Source organism: Artemia franciscana, chromosome 3 (genome assembly GCF_032884065.1).
Source record: "Artemia franciscana chromosome 3, ASM3288406v1, whole genome shotgun sequence".
NCBI classification, from domain to species: Eukaryota; Metazoa; Arthropoda; class Branchiopoda; order Anostraca; family Artemiidae; genus Artemia; species Artemia franciscana.
In genome coordinates, this window is record NC_088865.1 from 32,725,508 (window position 1) to 32,745,919 (window position 20,412).

Sequence of the window (20,412 nt, forward strand, 5' to 3'; positions counted from 1 at the left end):
GAATATTGGCTCTTTACAAAGGAGGAGAGAAAACAAACCCATCAAAAAATAATTGAACATTGTCTGTATAATAGAATAGTGCCTTTTTAGATCATTTTGAAACGATAAATCACCTTCAGTTCGAATTTCGCAGATGTCACTCTATCGATCATGCGGTCCTATTATTAACACAATATGTCCATGATATTCTTGACCGTGGAAAAATTCCAGCTTCCATTTTTCTTGACATTAAAAAAGCGTTTGATTCAATATCTCATGATATTTTCATACATAAGTTGGATCATTACGGTATAAGAGGGCCAGCAAATCCCTAATACCATCTTATATTAAGGGCCGTTCTCAGTGTATCGATGGAGGTGATGTTTCATCTGAAATGACTCGTCAATCTAATACCGCTGGTGTCCCACAAGGGTCAATACTTGGTCCCCTACTTTTCTTAATTCAAGTGAACGATCTGAATAATTCAATGAGAATATTTGGTTTGAATATGCAATTTGCGGATGACACTGTGTGTACTGTCGCAGGGAAAGATGTGAGCGGTTTTTAACTTGCATTGGAAGAAGCTTTCAACCATCTTCTACGGTGACTTGAGTCAAATTACCTAGCTCTTAACACTGATAAAACGAAATATGTCGTTTTCTCGCGTTGTAACGCTGCAGTTCCTGAGCTTCAACTAACAAATACAACGTAGAAACAATAGGGAAAGTTTTTCAAGACAATGGAAATTATTTATGTAGATATTTCGGCCCTATGTCCAAGGGCCGTCTTCAGCACAATACAATACTATATATATATATAAAAGAACTTACATCAGATTGTGAGAATTAAAACTGAATATAAAAACACTTATTAAAACATTTTTTTTTTTTAAATATAGCCCTAGCATCCTTACTTCAGCGAAGTTCAACCAGGACTCTTTTTTTTTTTTTTTTTTTTTTTTTTAATTTAAAAAAAAAAAAAAAAAAAAAAAGAAACATAAACTCAATCAAACTAAAGAGAAATAAAATGATTAGATGCAATTTCTTAAAGCTAATCTTGCTTGTTTAGCAGCCTGTCTCAAAGGCCTTTTCGTAGTTGGTTCAGTAATATTATAAATTGGTTTAGTAAAATATTTTGTTAGATCATTTTTAATTAAATTTGAGTATAAAGAATTTAGTGAGTATTCCCCCAAGTCCCTGTTCAAAGAAATATTTTTATTTATTTTGAGATTAATTTCAATTGATTCTCGAACCACCTGTTTTATTCCCAAATCATTACTAATGAGTGAAGAGTTTTCAAAAAGTATCATGTGGGACGGATTATCAAATATATGCCAACCTAGAGCAGAATCAAAGGAGTTGTTGGAACCATTTGAAATTAAGGCCTTGTCTATGTAATTTTTGTGCTGTTGTAACCTTTTGTCTAGATTCTGATGGGTCCTGCCGACATAGTATTTTCCGCAATCACAGGGTATTTGATAGACTCCTCTTTGGCGAGTAACTGGGGTCTTATCTTTACCCGAATTTAAGAAATTGATGATTTTAAAATTATTAGTAAAAACTACGAACAGATTATTTTTTGTGCAAATATTTTTTAATTTTGTTGTAATCTTTGGGATATACGGAAGATAGACAATATTTGAGGGCTTATCAATAGCCTCACATTGTGAAGTATCTTCTTCGATTTTACAAGAGTGTCTTTTTATTCTACGGCTAATTATTTTATTTACAAAAGGAATGGGGTATCCATTACCAAAAAGAATATCTCTGATAAAATTTATTTCTGCATTTATATATGAATGGGAGCAAATATTTAGGGCACGATCAATGAGGGAAATTACAACTGCTCTTTTAACTTGTGGGGGGTGATTTGAATTAAAGTGAAGATATCTATTGTTTTGTGTTGGCTTTCGATATATAGTAAAATCCAGTTCATCAGCATTACGAATAATTAATACATCTAAAAACGGTAGTTTATTTTCAATTTCAACTTCAAGGGTGAACTGCAAATTTCGGTCATAAGTGTTAAGATGATCTAAGAAGCCCCGAAGTTCAGCTTCCCCATAATTCCAAAGTGAAATTACGTCATCCATATAACGACCCCAATAGACATCTTTTAGGAAATAAGAATTCAATGCCCAATTCTCAAGATTCTCGACGTAAATATTTGCTAGTAGCCCGGATAAAGGTGCCCCCATGGGTAATCCATTTTTTTGCTGATAAAAAGAATCGCGAAATTGAAAATACATAGAAAACTTATTACAAATTTTAACAAGAGTCCTTAAAACTTCACAATCAATTCCTGTCGCTGAAATCTCGATCAAGTGGTAATTTTCTTCTATTTTGTTTTTTAAAAATTCCTCTGAAATAGTTACATCTATATTTGTATACATGGAAACAATATCGAAACTACTAACTATTGTGTTTTCTGAAATACTTGTGTTGCTAAGTTTTTTAATCAAATCTGCCGAGTTATGAATATAGGAATTTTGAGAATACAATAAAGGTTTGAAAGCTGTACAAAGCCATTTTCCAATATTGGCAGCGGGAGCTTTAGTACAAGCTACAATAGGTCTTAAGGGAATACCCTGTTTATGTATTTTTGGTAAACCGTAGAGTTTAGGACAGAAACTACCACGGGGAAAAAATTTATTGTATAGTTGTGGGGTGATTTTACCATTTTGTTTTAGCTGCTTTAATTCATTTATAATATTATTAGTGAACTGATCAGTAGGATCATGAGTTATTGTTTGATATGTAATTGTGTCATTTAAATGCGAAAAAATTTTGTTGTCATAGTCTGTTGTATTCATGACAACAAGTGAATTGCTTTTGTCTGCTTTAGTTATTATAATAGAAGGATCTTTTCGGAGATTAGATAGTATTTTTATGTCATGCAAATTTTCCGGTGTGGAATCGGTAGGAGGCTTAAACTTTTTTTGGCTATTATAGAGGATATTTATTAGACCAGATCTAACTTCATCCGGGTTAGAGACAGAAGGATAGTGTTTATGCAAAGCGGACTCTAGAGAGGAAACTATATCTGCCACAGGAACCTGTTTCGGTAGAAAAGAAAATTTTGGACCTTTTTCTAGTGTTTCGATTTCCTGGGGTTCCAATGTTTTAGAAGAGAGGTTAACGATAGCAGGCCCAGGAGTGAATCTTGGAGAATAAATACGGTTTCTCATCGAAGATTCATTTCGTAAGCCTTCTAATTTTTTATAGAGGCGTTCCTTGGACAAGCGAAAATCGTGGCTAAACAAATTCCTTTCTAATCTAACAACTTGAGCAAAATCAACGGTGGACAGGTTTTCCAGCAAAAAAGTTTCCAACGATTTTCTCTCTGAAGAAATAATATGTCGTTTCTGTTTTTTGTCCTTAATAATATGGACTAGGGTTTTTAACTGTAGTGTATGGGCAAATTGCGCTTCTTTTCGGGTATTTAAATGTAATTTATATCTTAAAGACTTGGGAATAAGGTTTTCCTTTCTACAGGATTCTAAAAATTTTTGTTGATTGATAATATTAGCATGTTTTTTACCTAGACTAATAAAATAAAAGATATCATAGGTCAACTGCTCCCCATAAGCTAGACGAAAATAGCGACGAAGACCACACTGCCTTTCCATAACAAACAAATACAACGTAGAAACAATAGGGAAAGTTTTTCAAGACAATGGAAATTATTTATGTAGATATTTCGGCCCTATGTCCAAGGGCCGTCTTCAGCACAATACAATACTATATATATATATAAAAGAACTTACATCAGATTGTGAGAATTAAAACTGAATATAAAAACACTTATTAAAACATTTTTTTTTTTTAAATATAGCCCTAGCATCCTTACTTCAGCGAAGTTCAACCAGGACTCTAAAAAAAAAAAAAATGTTTTAATAAGTGTTTTTATATTCAGTTTTAATTCTCACAATCTGATGTAAGTTCTTTTATATATATATATAGTATTGTATTGTGCTGAAGACGGCCCTTGGACATAGGGCCGAAATATCTACATAAATAATTTCCATTGTCTTGAAAAACTTTCCCTATTGTTTCTACGTTGTATTTGTTTGTTATGGAAAGGCAGTGTGGTCTTCGTCGCTATTTTTGAGCTTCAACTAATTGAATCAAGTGATTTTAAAATAAAGATTTCACGAGCAGCAACTATGCGGTACCTCGGAGTCCTCCTTGACTCTAATCTATCATGGAAACCTCATATATCTTATCTGTGGATGAAATTGGGGAGAAATATAGGTATAATGCGAATACTCAGTTCTTCCCTTCCCCTTGAAGCAATGAGATCACTTTATTATGCACTTATTCATTCTCATTTAATGTTTTCATCACTTGTTTACCTTAGCACATTTAGTTCTCATATTATGCCACTTCAGAGACAACAGAACAAAGCTTTGCGGGTCCTTAAGAGCTACTTGCCTTCCCCTAAATTATATCCAGCGAATCCGTCAGCTGATTCTCTGTATTGCTTCCTTAATATTCTTCCTTTAAGACGTGTTGTGGCGTGTTGATGTCCTCTTCAAACTGAAGTATGACCGTGGTTTGCTTCCCTCGTTTTTTCGTTCCTCGAACCTTTTCCCACTTAAAAGTATTGACCACGAACATCTAACTAGAATTTTCAATAAATTACATCATCCAAGAATAATAAATGAAAGATGGAAATTTTCCCTTCAAAACTCGGTAATTAGGTATTGGAATATTTATCCGTCTAAATTGGATACTTCTAAATCAATTAAAACAGCTAAACGAAAACTTAAATTTATGTTGATTTATTGATATTTTTGTGATAAGTGAATTGTTGTTGGTTGGTGGGGGTCGCCTTTGGGACGTTACGTTTGTTCCCATTTTATATGGTTTTTATGATACTGGACCTAGGCACTCTCCAGGGTTCTTGGTATCTTTTATTTATTTTTATGTTTATTTTGCTGGACGCGTCAATGGGTGGTGCTGTTGACCGGGCAATTGACGGGGGAAAATGTTTAATTACACTTGTTTGAATTGCATATAGTGAAGTATGGATGTTGTATTTATTTAAAGATGTTTTTTTTTCATCCCGTGCATTACGAATTTGTCTTCTCAGCCGGGTTCTGGACATTTTGTAACTTATTTTATTATTAAAATGAACCTGACCCTGAACCTGAACAGACTGGGATGGTATGACCAAGTTATTACACTATATGATAAAATGGTAAAAAACTGAGTACTGCTCAGGAAGAGGTCCGAGAAATGTGCAGTTTTTTCAGAGTTGAAGCTCTGTAAGAAAAGGGTAATGTGCCTACAGATAAAGTTGTGATCTAAAAATTTGACCTCAAAATTCCACTTTTCAATTTAGAAGAGTTTATCTGTCCTAAATTCGAAGGCGCTTTGCATCAGCCCGAAGACAAGGCTAGATTATTCTCTTAGAGGGTACCAAGGGACATACCTGACCGGGATTAAGTGCATACGACACGGTAAAAAAAAAAGCATGCTATATCAAGGGAACCCTCGTTTGTGGTTGTTTAATAGTAAACTTCAAGTATTATTTTTACGTAAATATGTGTGTTTGTTTGTTCAAAAGATCCTTTTGAATATGTTTAAACAATGAATATCTTAAACTTTAACCCGTTTTTATTTTATTAGAATAAGTAAAACTCTACTCTAGGTGTAAACCCTCCCTATTCCACCAGGAGTATGAGGTAAAAAAAAATTTAGATTGAGTGCGTTTTAGTTACTTGTTGAAATTCGGACTGGATACTAAGGGACATATCTGATCATGGTATGTGCATCCGACACAGTAAAAGTATGACATATCATAGGACCCCGTTTTGTGGATGCGTAATAGTGAACTTCAAAAAATAAACACTTTTAAGCTTAAACAGTCTTTAGTTTTTAGGCCTAGTAAAAGAATTAATCGCACTGGTAGTTTCAAACAAAGCTGTGAAGGATAAGAAAATTGAAATATAACTAAATTGAACGCATACCTGAAAATACTACTCTTGCCTATTCACCATCATAATAAGAGTTGAATTTTTTCGATGATCCAAAGGAATTTAATCTCTCATTATCATGACAACGGACGCATATATTTCCAATAAGACCAGGCGCGCAAATATTTCCAATTGGACTTCCAATATTAACTAGGGACTAACCCCCTAATATACGTAATAAAAATATACGAATATATATGTCCGTTACGTAGGTTAATTCGTAAGTTACGGATAGTTCTTACTAATAAAAATGTTTATATACTAATAAAAGCTCTAGTGCCACTTTAAGTAACCAAGAAAATTGGAGCTACTAATTGGAGTAACTAGGCCCCTTCCTCCACCACTTTTTTCTCAAAATAGTCCGATCAAAATTTCGAGACAGCCATTTAGCCAAAAAAAAAAGTAAAATTAATATGCAAATATGGTGAGCCAAAATCAAAACCAGCATTAATTCAAAACGTTTAGAACTAAAAAAAAACAAGTTTGTTAAACTGAAAGTAAGGAGTGACTTTAAAACTTAAGACGAACAGAAGCTATTCCGTATATGTAAGGGGCTGTCCCCTCCTCAGCGCTTCCTTCTTTACGCTAACGTTTGACTCGTTCTTCCTAGAAACCCACCAGTTCGAGATTTGTTCAAATCTAATTTTTTCTGATGTTTTAAATAAACAATAAAATATTCTTAACATAATTTGTTCACAATAAAGTACAAATGCTGTAATAGACTATTGACTTAATAGAATTTTTGGCTAAGGGAGGAGAAAAGGAAAAATGGACTGGCTGTTTATTACAACATACAGCAAACTCCTGTTTGAAGTAATATTAATTGTTTTAAGTTTGACTTGAATACTAAATTCAATATTATTCATTTAAAGATTTATTTATTCATCTACATGTGTACCTATTGTCTTTATGTTTACTACCATTGTTTATTTTAGTTTCTGTTCGTCTTGGGTTTCAGTCATTGTGTAATAGTAATTAATGGTGTTTTGAGTGTGAATTATTATATGGAACTCCATTTTGCTGGTATTAACTTTAAGAAGGCTTTTTACTTTTAATTGGAAACATTATTTTTGGAAAGTTTTTTTAATGAATTTTTGTTGGTATTTGGTTGCTGAAGTTTTGTTATTGTTTATTATAAGGATTATTTATCCACTTTTACACGTCTCCGAATTGTAATTTAAAATATCCGATTCTAATTTATTAGTTCTAATTATTGTATTTGATTTATTTCAAAATCCACGTCACATTCCTGAAATTCCAACTGAATTCTACAAGCCGTTCATGGAATATTGTAGACACGCCGTTGTGGCAATCTGGACGTACATAGTATCTTTGGATTGTGCTCAAAATTCCTTTCAACATTCTCAGAAAGTTTCAACTTAATACCTTTAACTATTCCTGGCAAATTGCAAAAATCTTTTTAACAAGCTGGATGTACATAGTATCTTTTGATTTAGTTTATCATCCCCTGAATGTTTAAACTAAATATTAAAGCTAAGCTTCGTTACACCTTGGCGGAAACCCCAACATTTTATGCTTATTTTTAGCTTTGATTGTTACTAATCTTTTTTCAAGAGCTTTTATATTTCATCATGAGATATACAAACATCTTGCCAGAGACCATAGTGGGATGAGCTTCAGTATACCTTGGTGGAAACTCTAAAATTTTAAACTTATTTTCGGCTTTTACTATTCCTTATCTTTTTTCAAGAGCTTTACATTTTATTGCGGGATATACGAACCTCTTGCCAGAGATCCTAGGGGGGGGGGGGCGAGCTTCGGTACATCTTGTCGGAAACCCCACCATTTGATGTTTGTTTTCAGCTTTTATTATTCTTTATCTTTTTCAAGCGCCATGTATTTTATGGGGTGAATATGATTCATTTTGCTTTAGTATATGTTTTTCCCATTTTATTATTTTTTGGATTTATCAAAGTCAAGATTTTTGGAATTTTTCTTAAAACACTGACGTGTTTAGGGTTTGAGAGTTTGAAATCTTTTCGTTTTTCATTTGTTATAAGGCTTTTTCGATTATTTGTTTTTTAAGTTTCACCTAGACAAGCTTCTGCATCTTTTAAAAGCTCTTTTAGGACATCAAGAAGCCCCTAAAGTTCCGAATATTTAATCAAATCCCTATTTCGCTTGACTACTGCACATCTGAAAGCCGCTAGTTTGTGCGAAATGATCCCTGGTTTCTTCAATTATAGATTCGAAATCCGCCAAAATTTTTGATTCCATAGGAATTATATACGAAAAACTATTAAATTCTAACATTGGTTCATATTTTGGTAGCATTTCTACTACCTGTAGCTCTTGAGGGGAACGATATTTCAAATAGTCCCTTTACCCCTCCTAACTTGATTTTGGGGCTTGCAGTGAGATTGTCTAAAATTTTGGGGCGTTAAATGGAAAGAGGAGGTCATGGGATGTAAGGTTTTGATCATATTTCAGTGAGTTTATGCATCCCTTTGGATTGACCAAGCAAAATAAATATTAAAAGTTTAATGAGTTTTTTACCTTTTGGGGGATTTCCCTTTGAAGACCCACTTTCTTTTGGTTGATAGTCCTGGGGCCTAAAACACATATCGCTCTTTTTTGGTTATAAGAAACTTCTTATCTTATCAATTTACAACAAACATCTTTTTTCAAGGTGGCCTGTGTTAAGGGGGGTGGGTATATAGATGGGACAGGTTTTATATAGGCCTTTACGAAGCCATTGAACTAACTCTTTGTTCTTTTCTGTGGGTGTGAAACTTGGTCACTGAAAGCAGCAGAAGCTTTCAAATTTGGACGTATCAACACAAATACCGCGATATATACTAGTCATTCGCCTCTCAGACAGAATCTCGAATAAAGAGGTCAGGTGAAGAGGTGGGGATTGTCCACTTGTCTTTGATGTTGTCAAAATGATGCGTCTGAGGTGGTTTGGCCAGACCATGTGGAGATCAGAAGAGCATATTACCAAAAAATGCCTCAAATGTCTTACACTACCAGCATGGAAGAAGAAAGCAGGAGAACGAAAGAAAACATGGCTCACGACTGTCAAGATTGACCTAGAGCCTATTAGGGGTTTTCGGAAATTTGGGTGACGCTAGGGTCGTCACTGGCTTGAAATTATGAAGCCTGAATTTCTGGAAAGAAACATTTCATCATCTGCTGGGCACCACGATCAGTCTGGATGCCGCTTGAATGTGCAACAAGTACCTATGAACTAGCACTATTCAAAACTTTCTTTCGATTTTTCTTCTTTTTCCGTTAGTTGTGTTGGACAAGGCTTAGAATTTTATTACATCTTTCCATTTTCTTTATAATAATATTTTTTTCAACTTTTATTGTGTTTACATTTATCAAACTCAGGTTTTCTCTGTACTTTAATATTTCTCTCATATTTTTTTTACTTTTTTCTCCCTTTAATAGGTCAAGTACATGACAAATTCAACTTGATAGACAGAGTGGCAAAGCAATACGGGGTAATATCGGCCAGATGTTACAAAGAGGGAGTGGGCCAAATATACTTGAAGTAAGCTTCTCTTAAATTTTGGGGCGCTACATCGACGGAAGAGGATGCGGCGTAGACTTTTCATTCTGTTTCAGGGGACTTTTTACCTTTTGCAGTAAAAAAAAGTTTTCTCATCGCATTTTTTCCTGACAATAATATTATTAACTTTTTTCAACCCCGATAACACCATTAATTTCCAATTAAGTTCAATGGAGAAAAGGGTATCAAATTACCGATTCTTCAAAGTTTATTTTTTAACACTGAAACATTTCGAAATAAAGTGGAAAAGATATACTTTTTTCTGAATTCTCACATTTTCTTTTATTTTGTATTAGGACCCTACCATTTTTCGAATTTACAAACCTTATTTTACATTTTCAGGGGGGGGGCTTTAGATTTCTCGATAAGGTGTAGATTTCTGATAGCGTTTTCTTGCGTCATTTTTTCATGTATCTAAGACTTGACAGAATTTTTACTTTTCAACTATCTCTAGCACATTTCTTGATCAATCAGATTTGACGGGATATAAATTAATTGGTTCTAGATAGTTTTTTTCCGATACGAAAAATCTTACAAACATACAAATATTTCCAGATTTTCTCAACCTCTAGGGGGATAATACCTCCCATACGTCACAATGACGGAAGGGGGGGGGGCAATGGGCTTGGAACAGGGTTGTCTCCAACTTTAGGGTGTTAAATGGAGGGAGGAAGTCACGGGGAGGTAGGAAGTTCAAGGGGTTTATGTATCCCTTTGGATCATCTAAACAGTATAAATACCAAAAGTTTCAAGAGTTTTTTTTACCTTTTGTGGGATTTCCTATGAAGAATCATTATATTTAGGCATTTAGTTTCGGGGGCTCAAAACATACATCACTCTTCTTTCGCTATTCAAAACCTTCTATCTTATCAATTTACATGAAAGTTCTTTTTTAAGGCCTAGCCAAAGTCCAAGAATTTAACTCCCTATTCAGTTCTTTTTCTGCGGCGGCAACTCGGTCAAATACAAAGGTATCAGTTTTCTTCGTCGCTTCAACTAAACGAACATAAGACGATTGAACTTAAGGGGTTTCTCACTCAAAATTACGATTAGATGCAGGTTATCCTTAGCATTTGTTCTTGTAATTACTATACAATATAATATTTTACATGTATTTATTAGCCGGCAGTTTGATATCTGCACGCTAATTATTCTCTAGACTCTGTTTAAACAGGTTACAACTAACTAATACTTGACTGAATCGATCCTGAACAATCCGAATGGTGTAATTTATGCATTCTTATTGCATTCACATTCTCACACGCATCGATTACAGCTGGATCTAGTATTTTGAGGGGAATTTTTGACTTCGGAACACAAATTTGTAAAGTATTTGAAGTGGCTGCAGCCAGGAAGTATATATTATAGAAATAAGTTTCTGATTTTTGAATAGCAAATAATTGCTGTATTTTTTTGATACCCCACAACAACAATGTCAAGTATAGCAATCTAGAATGCAAACCCGAAACAGGTTTTATAATTATTTTGGAATTATAAAAAAGATAATTGTCGGCTGTAAGATTTAATTAGATCAAAATATTCACCAGATTTTTTTTATTTCTATTGAAATAAAAACCGCCGAAATCACTAATTCAGAAATGTCAGGCAAACTCCAAATGTTTAAGATGGGAGCTATATGAAGATTCCTTGAGAGTGCGTCCTGCCTTAAGGTGACATGAGTTAGGGGTGTGGGTGAATGCATGGAGTAGGGTTTTGCTTATGAACTAGCCGCATTAAAAACTTTCATTCTATTTTCTTTCTTTTTTTGAATTTTGTATTAGGACCCTACCATTTTTCGAATTTAAAAACCTTATCTTACATTTTCAGGGGGGTGGGCTTTAGATTTCTCGATAAGGTGTAGCTTTCCGATAGCATTTTCTTGCTAAGTGTAATTTTTTCATGTATCAGAATTTTTCCTTTTCAACTATCTCTAGCACATTTCGTTATCAATCATTTTTGATGGGATATAAATTAATCGGTTCTACAAAGTTGTTTTCCAATACGAAAAATCTTACAAACATACAAATCTTCTCAACCTCGATTTTCTCAACCTCGTAGGGAGGTAATACCGGCCAGACCGTCACAATGACAGAAGGGGGGCAATGCACTTGGAACAGGTTTGTCTCCAATTTTGGGGGTATTAAAAAGAAGGGAGGAAGTCACGGGGAGGGAGGAAGTTCACGGAGATTATGTATCCCTTTGGATCATCTAAACAGAATAAATACTAAGAGTTTCAAGAGTTTTTTACCTTTTGTGGGATTTCCTATGAAGAACCATTATCGTTTGGCATCTAGTTCCAGGGGCTCAAAACATACATTACTCTTCTTTCGCTATTCAAATCCTTCTATCTTATCAATTTACATGAAAATTCTTTTTTTAAGGTGACATGAAATAAGGGGGTGGGTAAATGCATGGAGTAGGGTTTTACCTATGAACTAGCAGCATTCAAAACTTTCTTTCTTGCTATTTTTCTTTCTTATTTTTGAATTTTGTATTAGGACCCTAACATTGTTTTAATTCATAAATCTTATTTCACATTTTCATGGGAGGGGGTCTTTAGATTTCCCTGTATGGTGTACTTTCAAAATCTTATAAACATACAAATCTTTCCAAATTTTCTCAATCTCGTAAGGGATTAATACCAACCAGACGTTACAATGACGAAGGGGGGACAGATACACTTGGAGTAGGGTTGTCTCGAATTTTTGGGAGTTATATCGAGGGAGGAGGTCATGGGGCGTAGGCATTTCATCAAATTTCAGAGAGTTTGTGTATCCCTTTGAACCATCTAAAAAAAATGAATATTATTAGTTTCAGGATTTTTCCCTTTTGGGGGATTTCCTATGAAGACCTGATATCTTTGGTAGGTCATTCCAGGGGCCCAAAACATATATCACTTTTTTCGTTCATCGAAACTTTCTATCTTATCAATTTAAATCAAACTTCCTTTTTCAAGGTGACACGAATTGAGGGGCGGGAATATAATTGGAGTATCGTTTTACACATGAACTAGCAGTATTTAAAACTTTCTTTCAATTTATCATTTTGTAAGTTTGTGTTAGGACAATCTTTAGAATTTAATGACATCTTTTCCTATTTTTTTATGATAATAGATTTTTCCACCTTTTGTTATGTTCGGATTGATCAAACTCAGATTTTCTCTGTATTTAAGATTTCTCTTAAATACACATCTTTCATATATTTTTACCATTTTCTCGGTTTAATAGGTCTAGTACATGAAAATTCATATTCACAGACAGAGTGGCAAGCGATAGGACGGTAATATCGCAGTCGAGAGGCCATAGGCGCTTAATCGGCTAGTACACCCGCAATTCTACCGGCAAGTAGCCCAAGGATATCCATACAAGCGGATGGGTATTCCTTTGACCCCTTCAAGATGCAGGCGTTTGTTACATCATTAAAACCTTCAAGGCCCACCAAATAAGGATTACTTTGGTTCTTACATAATAGTTTCTTTCGCTCTTTAAACAAAAACTTCAAAGGGCTTGACAAATCATGATTTCCTTTAAAAAAATCTCCAATCATCCCACCTAAAGTAAGGGCATGGTCCTTACATCATCTCGATATTTTCATGATTCTCTGCCATTTCGTGTTAGCAAACAAGGGATTTTTGCCGCAATTATCTATGACCAGAAAAGTTAGATAAAGTATTGACTTTTCTGTGAACAAAAGACTATTAGTTGGTTCCCTCAGTGACAAATTAATCTTATTTCTATTGTGAAATATATACTTTTACCCCGTCGAAAATTTCGAAACACTTTTCCGCTTTTTTCGAAACATATTCTATCAGTTTGTTAAAAAAAAAGAAGTATTAATAGGTAGGCTGGGTTAAAGTATTAATATTACCTTTCCGTCATATAATGGCTTAGTTTCTGCTGAACAGCTGCTCTTGCGATAATTACATAAGGGGGGGGGGCATTCCTTTGTTTAACAAACTTGAACACTATTATATTATGAATGTACCGCAAATTAACCGACTTATGCTTAAACATAATCCTTGAGTTTATCGTAAAATTATTTAAAAAAGCATGGTGTATTTACACTAGATTGTTGATTTCTGAGGGGTGTGACCTTAGTTTTATTCAAGTTCTTACTAGTTCAATTTTAAGCGGTCAACATCAAGCTTATCCCACATAGTTAATTATGAAAAAGGAGCGAATATTCAAGAAATCGAGCATATTGTTTCACCTCGGAAAATTTCTGTATAGCATAATATTTATCTATAAATCAATGAAAATGTACATAATCGATTATTTAAAGCAAATCATCAATTTCGGAGAGTATTTTATAGAGGAAAGGCTTTTTGCATTTTCATTGAAATTATAGTGAAACGGCAAATCTTTCCCCCTATACGTTGATTTCGTGCCCCTGTATTTTTGCGAGCTGACGCCGCTTCCTCACCTTGCAGCACTGAGGAGGAGGGGGCAGTTAAGCCTGAAGTGACTTTTTGAGAGAGTAATAAATAGGAATTTTGCGAATGCTAAGGAATTAAAATTTTTAAGGCTAAAATTATTTGGAACACCAAAAATTTAATTTTTTATTGCAAGAATTTTGATGATATGCTTGGGGACATGTGTAGCTATGTGTGAACTACTAGAAGTTCATGCGAACAACAGATTTCCTTTACTATACTATAGCAAGAATAAAAACGCAAGTTTACAGACGGTGATATTCGCTAATTCTATTTTTTTCTGCCTTACTAAGGTCAAGAAAGTTTAAACTCCTCTAAGTGGAAAGTGCTTTACATATCATTTGCCGTCAATAGTTTCGTATCATTATTGGGATTTATTATTGGGATTAGACATTTATTGGGGGAGCACCTACTATCAATGTGGGTAGGGGTGCAATGAGTTCAATAAAAGTGGTTACATGTTGAAAATAGGATGCATTTATTCACTTCATGGAAAACTAAAATTAATTTTCTATTTAATGAAAATTCGGACCAATATTCCCCTCTTCCGAATAGGATGAGGGAATGCAATGCAACAACAATCGCCCTACAAAGTCTGGAGATGGTCACATACACGGCGAAATTGGCGGTCCCTCCGTGACCCCATCAAAACCTTAGGTCATTGCGTGTGTCAGCCATTCAAGACACCCTGCGACACCCAGGCAAGGTGAGCCTGCTGACATTTCAGCGTCCCCTAAGCCATATGAAAGTAAAGTTGATGTAATTTCTGAGCACCCCATGTAATGCCGTGATGCGCCCCTTCGGCCCTCCACCTGCAACTGTCGATCTTATTGTAAGTGCAAATGCTTGGATATTTCTCTAAAAACTTACCACTTTTTCTAACTAATTTGTGTTTTTGTTCACTCTAACAATGGGGTAAATCTCTGAGAGGGGGGTTTAATGGTATTGTCCTGTCCAAAAAAATGTATTCCCTTAAAAATAATGAGTTCGTTTAGAAATAAAAAGTGCTTTAAAAATAGGGTGTTTTTCAAGATCCTGCTTTTAATGTTGAGAACTTATCGTTTTACTGTTGCCTCTAAGAAGAGGCTATGAAAAGCCTTAAATTAATATTCTTTTCAGAGCTTAAAACCATAATTGTTTTAAGGGAATAACAATCTTTTTCAGGTATCCATTAATAAAGAACCAAAATGGATCAAGGATCTGTTAATTAATTTCTGTTGAGCCCTGACAATGGACACAACCTCCCCCTCAATAAGTTTTTTAAGTGTCTTTAGAACATTATAATACCTGAAACGCAGAGAAAGCGCACATTATACAAATTCACGTGAAAATTTCTTATTTAAATTTATAACTGTTTGTGTAAGGGCTATGGTTGTGAAGGAAAATCCTATGGAATAATTTCGGGTCATTAAACCTATAGGTAGTATTGTGGTCTAAATGCCTCCGAAGGGTCTTTTGCGACCCCCTCAACAAAATTCAGAGTAATAATATATTCTCTTTCAATTTAATATGAATTCTTTCACAGGATGGGGTCGAGAGTGTTTCAATAAGCTAATAAGCTTTCATTATTTCCTAGGTTCACATACACACATTCGCAGCGGAATTTCATGACAATGCATGTACGCAACCTTGGGAAAGTAAACCTTAGAGGGGTTTAAGTGTTCAGGTGAGCGCTATTAGTACACATTACCCAAACTTTTATTCAGATTCTTTCGTGAGGGGTCTTGGCCAAGACGTAGAGTTCTTAGAAAGTGTGTTAAATTAAGTGCCACCTAGTGAGGTCAAAGGGGTGCTGCAGGAACAGGTTTTCGGCCCTCACGGTCATAGGGGGGGGAACCAGAACAAAGTTTCACCAGCTCAACCCCCTGTTTTGCCTGAATTTTATTTAGCTGATACCACTTTACGTAATTTTTATATTTTTAGAGCTGAATTAGAAGATCCCTTCAAACTCTTATGAGCGGTAGTATAAAAGGCTAAGTCAAAACACATTATATTATTGCAGATTATCAACAGGACGTATCAGGAATATATTCAAAACGACTTAAAGTATTAAGTTGAAACTATCAGGGCATAAGGTGAGGATGTTGCACTAGACCAAAAAGGCACAATGTGAATACCATTATTGCTTACTAATAATACTGCTACTGCATTCACTAATGCTACTCTTGTTGCTCTTGCTATTGCTTCTACTTAAAACTAAATCAAAAGGCACTACGTGTATGCTGGTTGCCAATAATACGCCTCAGCAAGATCTCAAGAACCACTGACGGTATAAAGATGAAACTTTCAGGGCTCTTCAATCTGCTCTTACATTTGAAGCAAATCAAACGAGTTCAGTGCATCCACGTTGTCAAAATGGCATGGATACAATATTTTGAGAGTGATTTTAAGTTTTATTTCCATGAAAACTGGAGTAGGTTTAAAATTAAATTAAACAGTATTATATGTATCCAGATTTTCAAAAGGGTATATGTTAACAAAAATTTTCTTCAACACAAAAATAGTAAGCTAAGCTATGGATTTTTATAGAAAAGAATATCAAATGTCAATAAAAACTAGAAAAAATTGATTTAATAAACTGTTTTCTACAAAATAAGTTTTTTAGAGAAAAGTAAAGAGAATAAAAGACATTAAAACCAAATATGAGCCGAAATGAAATCAAATAATTTTTCATGTATACAACTACCACAAATCACCACCAATAAATAAGTGAGACCCATTACGAACAGATATTACAATAAATAGCCGATTTAAACTCAACACGAGCAGAAACCAAGATGATTAGGGCTGAAACCCCTTATATCCTTCTGAAGATTAGAACATTACTTGCACTTTAATGAAAACAAAATACATGTTATGTGATTTCACTTTTGTAACTTTAACAAATTGAAAATTAAAATGACTTTAAGGATAAATATTAGTATAAGTACATTAAACTTTCAATCCACATTCATTTGTTATTTTACGAGAAATAGAAAAATTCAGCGCGAAACAAGGATAGTTTTCTGATCGAACGATTCTAGATCTCTTTTCATATGAGCCCACTCCTTATCTTCTAGACCACTGATTCGATAAAATCACCTCTGGGGCGAAACAAAAAAAAACAACAAATAAACACACATTCATAATCTTTCTTCTGGCAAAAAATATAAAATTCTACTTTTCTGGAAATAAGAACTAGAAACCTCTGCAATGGGGTTCTCTAATATGCTGAATCTAATTGCGTGATTTTCGGTAAGGTCATATAAGTTTTTGGTGATATTTCCCCTTTTTCTAAAATCGGGCAAATTTTCTGTTGTTCGCAGCTTCTGATTGGTAAAATTAAACATGATAAATTGTACAGAGTTGGAATCAGTATGTTAGTTCTTTGATGTATCTAATACGATCAAGTTCCTATTTTAGAGTTTTGATTAGTATTGGGCCGAGAAACTTCTCATTTACAGTTCCTTACCACGAACTGTTTGATATGAGTAACAACTGAACGGAAGAATGACTGAACAAAACGAACTACTACAAAATTTTGTTGTATTCCCAAAGCATTGCGATCCTTTAAAGGTTATACAGGTAAGATTTTTTTAATTTTCATAAAATACCATTGTTTTCACTTTTAAGGACCGAGCCACAGTGATAAACTAAAGATTGGACAGAAAAGAAACAATATTGCACGAAAGTCGATTGGCTTTGAACGTCAGAAATTTGAAGTTTTTTGTATCATAATGGGGTAAAATTAGATAATTCTCCTTAGGAAAGGGGTAAAGGATAATTAAGAAAAGCCTGCCTTCTATGCTTCATCCTTGACTAAGAGACACAATACATAATCAAAAAAGAAATTCTGAATTATCCTGTTTTTGGAAGGAAGTGAGGATGGCTTGACGATTTTATATTAATCTCTTGAGTAAAATAGTTATTAAGGTCGCAACGATAACTCAAATAATCTTTAGAAAAAACAGAATTGCTAATTTTTTATATTTACGTATTAAAAAAATTCAACATAGACAATAGTATTTATAAAAATCCAATTTGTCGATTTATCTAAGATAATTTTTCGACATGAAACATATAGGGGGCCTTCAGCCCTTTAGCCCCCCTTCCCCATGGGTACCGCCCTACTTACAACAATGAAAAAGATTAGAGGACAACTAGAATTTATTTACTGAAGAAAACAGGGGTGATGTAAAACGATAAACAGAATAGGCATAAAACGAGACTATTCACTTGATGAACTGTCACAAATCAATACTAAAGTGTGTCTAGTTTCTAAAACTGACTGCTAACAAACCGTTCAAATGTCAACTTTCCTACTGTACAACATTTCACAAAGTTAGCCGAGATGGATTCTACCATCATTATTTTCTTGCGAACCAATCTTCCGCGAGAAACCATCATAACACAAAATTGCAAAAAGAGCATTTAAAACTTGGTCGGAAATAGATTGTCCTTTCTAGCGATATTTTATTTTGCTACTACGAAAAAAAAGGAAAATTATTTCTAAGTGAAATTACTAAATCTAAAATGGGAATTAAATATGGTCAGAAATTTGATCATATTCAAGGTGTCAACATTGGCTATGAAACACCGCAATCGTTATATAGTAATGAAATCTAGGATCTATAAACACGCAGAGTAGGTGGGTTGAAACAAAAAAATTTCAATATGCCCAATTAATGACATTGAAAAATGTAAATTTTAAGGTTTCAAATAAATAGGCACTCAGTTTTAAGTAAAAAAAAAAATTGAGATGATTCAATTAAAACCAGGTACTGCCTTGGCAAAACAGGAGAAATTAAAATATTTAATAGAATAATTTTAGTTTTGTAAGATTGAATGATAATTGAACTGTCTTGGTTTTGGCTGCTTATCTTGGCTTTCAGTAGTTGCAGAAGCGTGACGGGGGCTTAAGCCACAATCTAATTTTATCTTTGTTTCACTGGAGGTCACTTCGGTTGAAGAAGGGTGGCGGCCACACTTAACACGATTTCATAAGAGCTAAAGAGCAGTTGCGCAATTTCGTCAAAATCCTCGGAGAGGAGTGACAATGTTGGATCCAATTTTCCCAAATCAAGTGAAAACGACAGTGAAAACTAAAAAATGAGCCATACAGGAATAAAAGGTGAAGATATACTCAAGAAAACTGGCCCGTTTCTGTGGATGCTTAAATTATGCAGGCTTATCTTAGTTTTGACAAACCTTTTGGAGAAACTAAATTTCAGCTGGGGGGCGAACTAAGTTCTGTGGAGGGGGTAAACTGAGGTCTTAGAGGAGAGGTTGCCCTCCCACCTCCCACCCCATAGCAAATCTCGCCCCGTTAAAGAGGATTTGATCCTCTCTTAGGTTTCAAGGAGCGGTAAAAAAAAAATTCAAAAAAGGCCTTTCTAACCATAAATACTACTCTTTTAAGCCAGAGAGCACACCTTATTCTAAACCAATTCCTAAGCTAGAAAAAAACAATGATTTTTACATTAAATTTGTTTTGGTTTTTATTTCTGTATTTTTGATTTTTAAAATAAGTCTAAACATCATGTAATTACCGGATATACTCTGTTTACTGGAGCAGGACGTTTCAGTAAATGTCGGTTATAAAAAAGGAAAAACAGTGGAAAATCCAAAGAGCCGACGAAATACTGAACAGGGATAATGAAATCAAATTTATCTTTAAGTCCAGTTACACCAAACCCCTCAAATATGTGAACAATTAATGGCCGTTGAAAAACATCGAAAACTCCATAGAGGCAAACAGGGACAAAAGTTAGTCCCAAATATAATTTCTGGTCACTCCTTAGTCTTAACCTATAATGGTGACGGTTATCAAGAAAAATAAGATAGTAAGCAAGAATTAGATAAAAAAAGCAAGACACTCCGATAAGAAAGAACAATTTTCTTATTGATGGAATTTCGATACAACCATCAGTGATTCCGATACAAATACAAAAAAGTATATGTTTTTTTGGTGAAAAAATATTGATCCAACCGGGCAGGGCCGACAGGAAAGCCAACATACAGATAATTAAATGATACAACCAGGTTTTCTTTTCGACAAAAAATTTCGTTATTGCTAGTATACCAATAGAAATTGAATGAACTGTGTATGTAATTCTTGCCCCTAACTGACCGAAAAACGAAACAATTTCACAGTCTACATGAAATATTCCCGCCAAGTAATGAATCGTATATATAACATTAGAGACAACTGCACATATTAAAAGATATCTAATATATTTTATTACGGTTTTATCAAGCCTTGAATATTTGATTAGAGTAGAGGTCTTACTGACAGATATAAAAGTTATGATTTCAATTATTACTACTGCACATACCGCATAACTCATTTTAAAAAAGTTTGGTCCAGGAGAAACGGTAGTTATATTCCTTGAATCTATAGTAAAAAAATCAGCCATATTAACAAACCGCTTATGTTTATTTCTTTGTCAATTTTGGTGCATTACAGTGTCACACAAAAATATTGAAATAAAAAAAAACTTTCCC

At 34.2% G+C, this 20,412-nt stretch overlaps 1 protein-coding gene across 4 annotated transcripts in view; it reads left to right on the top strand.

Annotated features, from left to right (window-relative positions):
• LOC136025179 (uncharacterized) overlaps positions 1-20,412 on the top strand; it is a 187,732-nt gene that overhangs the window by 118,005 nt on the left and 49,315 nt on the right. Inside the window, exon 4 of one of the 4 annotated variants that reach the window (XM_065700956.1) lies at positions 15,506-15,595. The exons of 2 other annotated variants lie outside the window; for them this stretch is intronic. In XM_065700956.1, the coding sequence (XP_065557028.1) occupies positions 15,506-15,577 (72 nt within the window). In that variant the 3' untranslated portion in view covers positions 15,578-15,595. Of the gene's footprint in view, positions 1-9,376; positions 9,527-15,505; positions 15,596-20,412 lie in introns of those variants that run through there. One more of the 4 variants, XM_065700958.1, reaches the window with a different exon arrangement.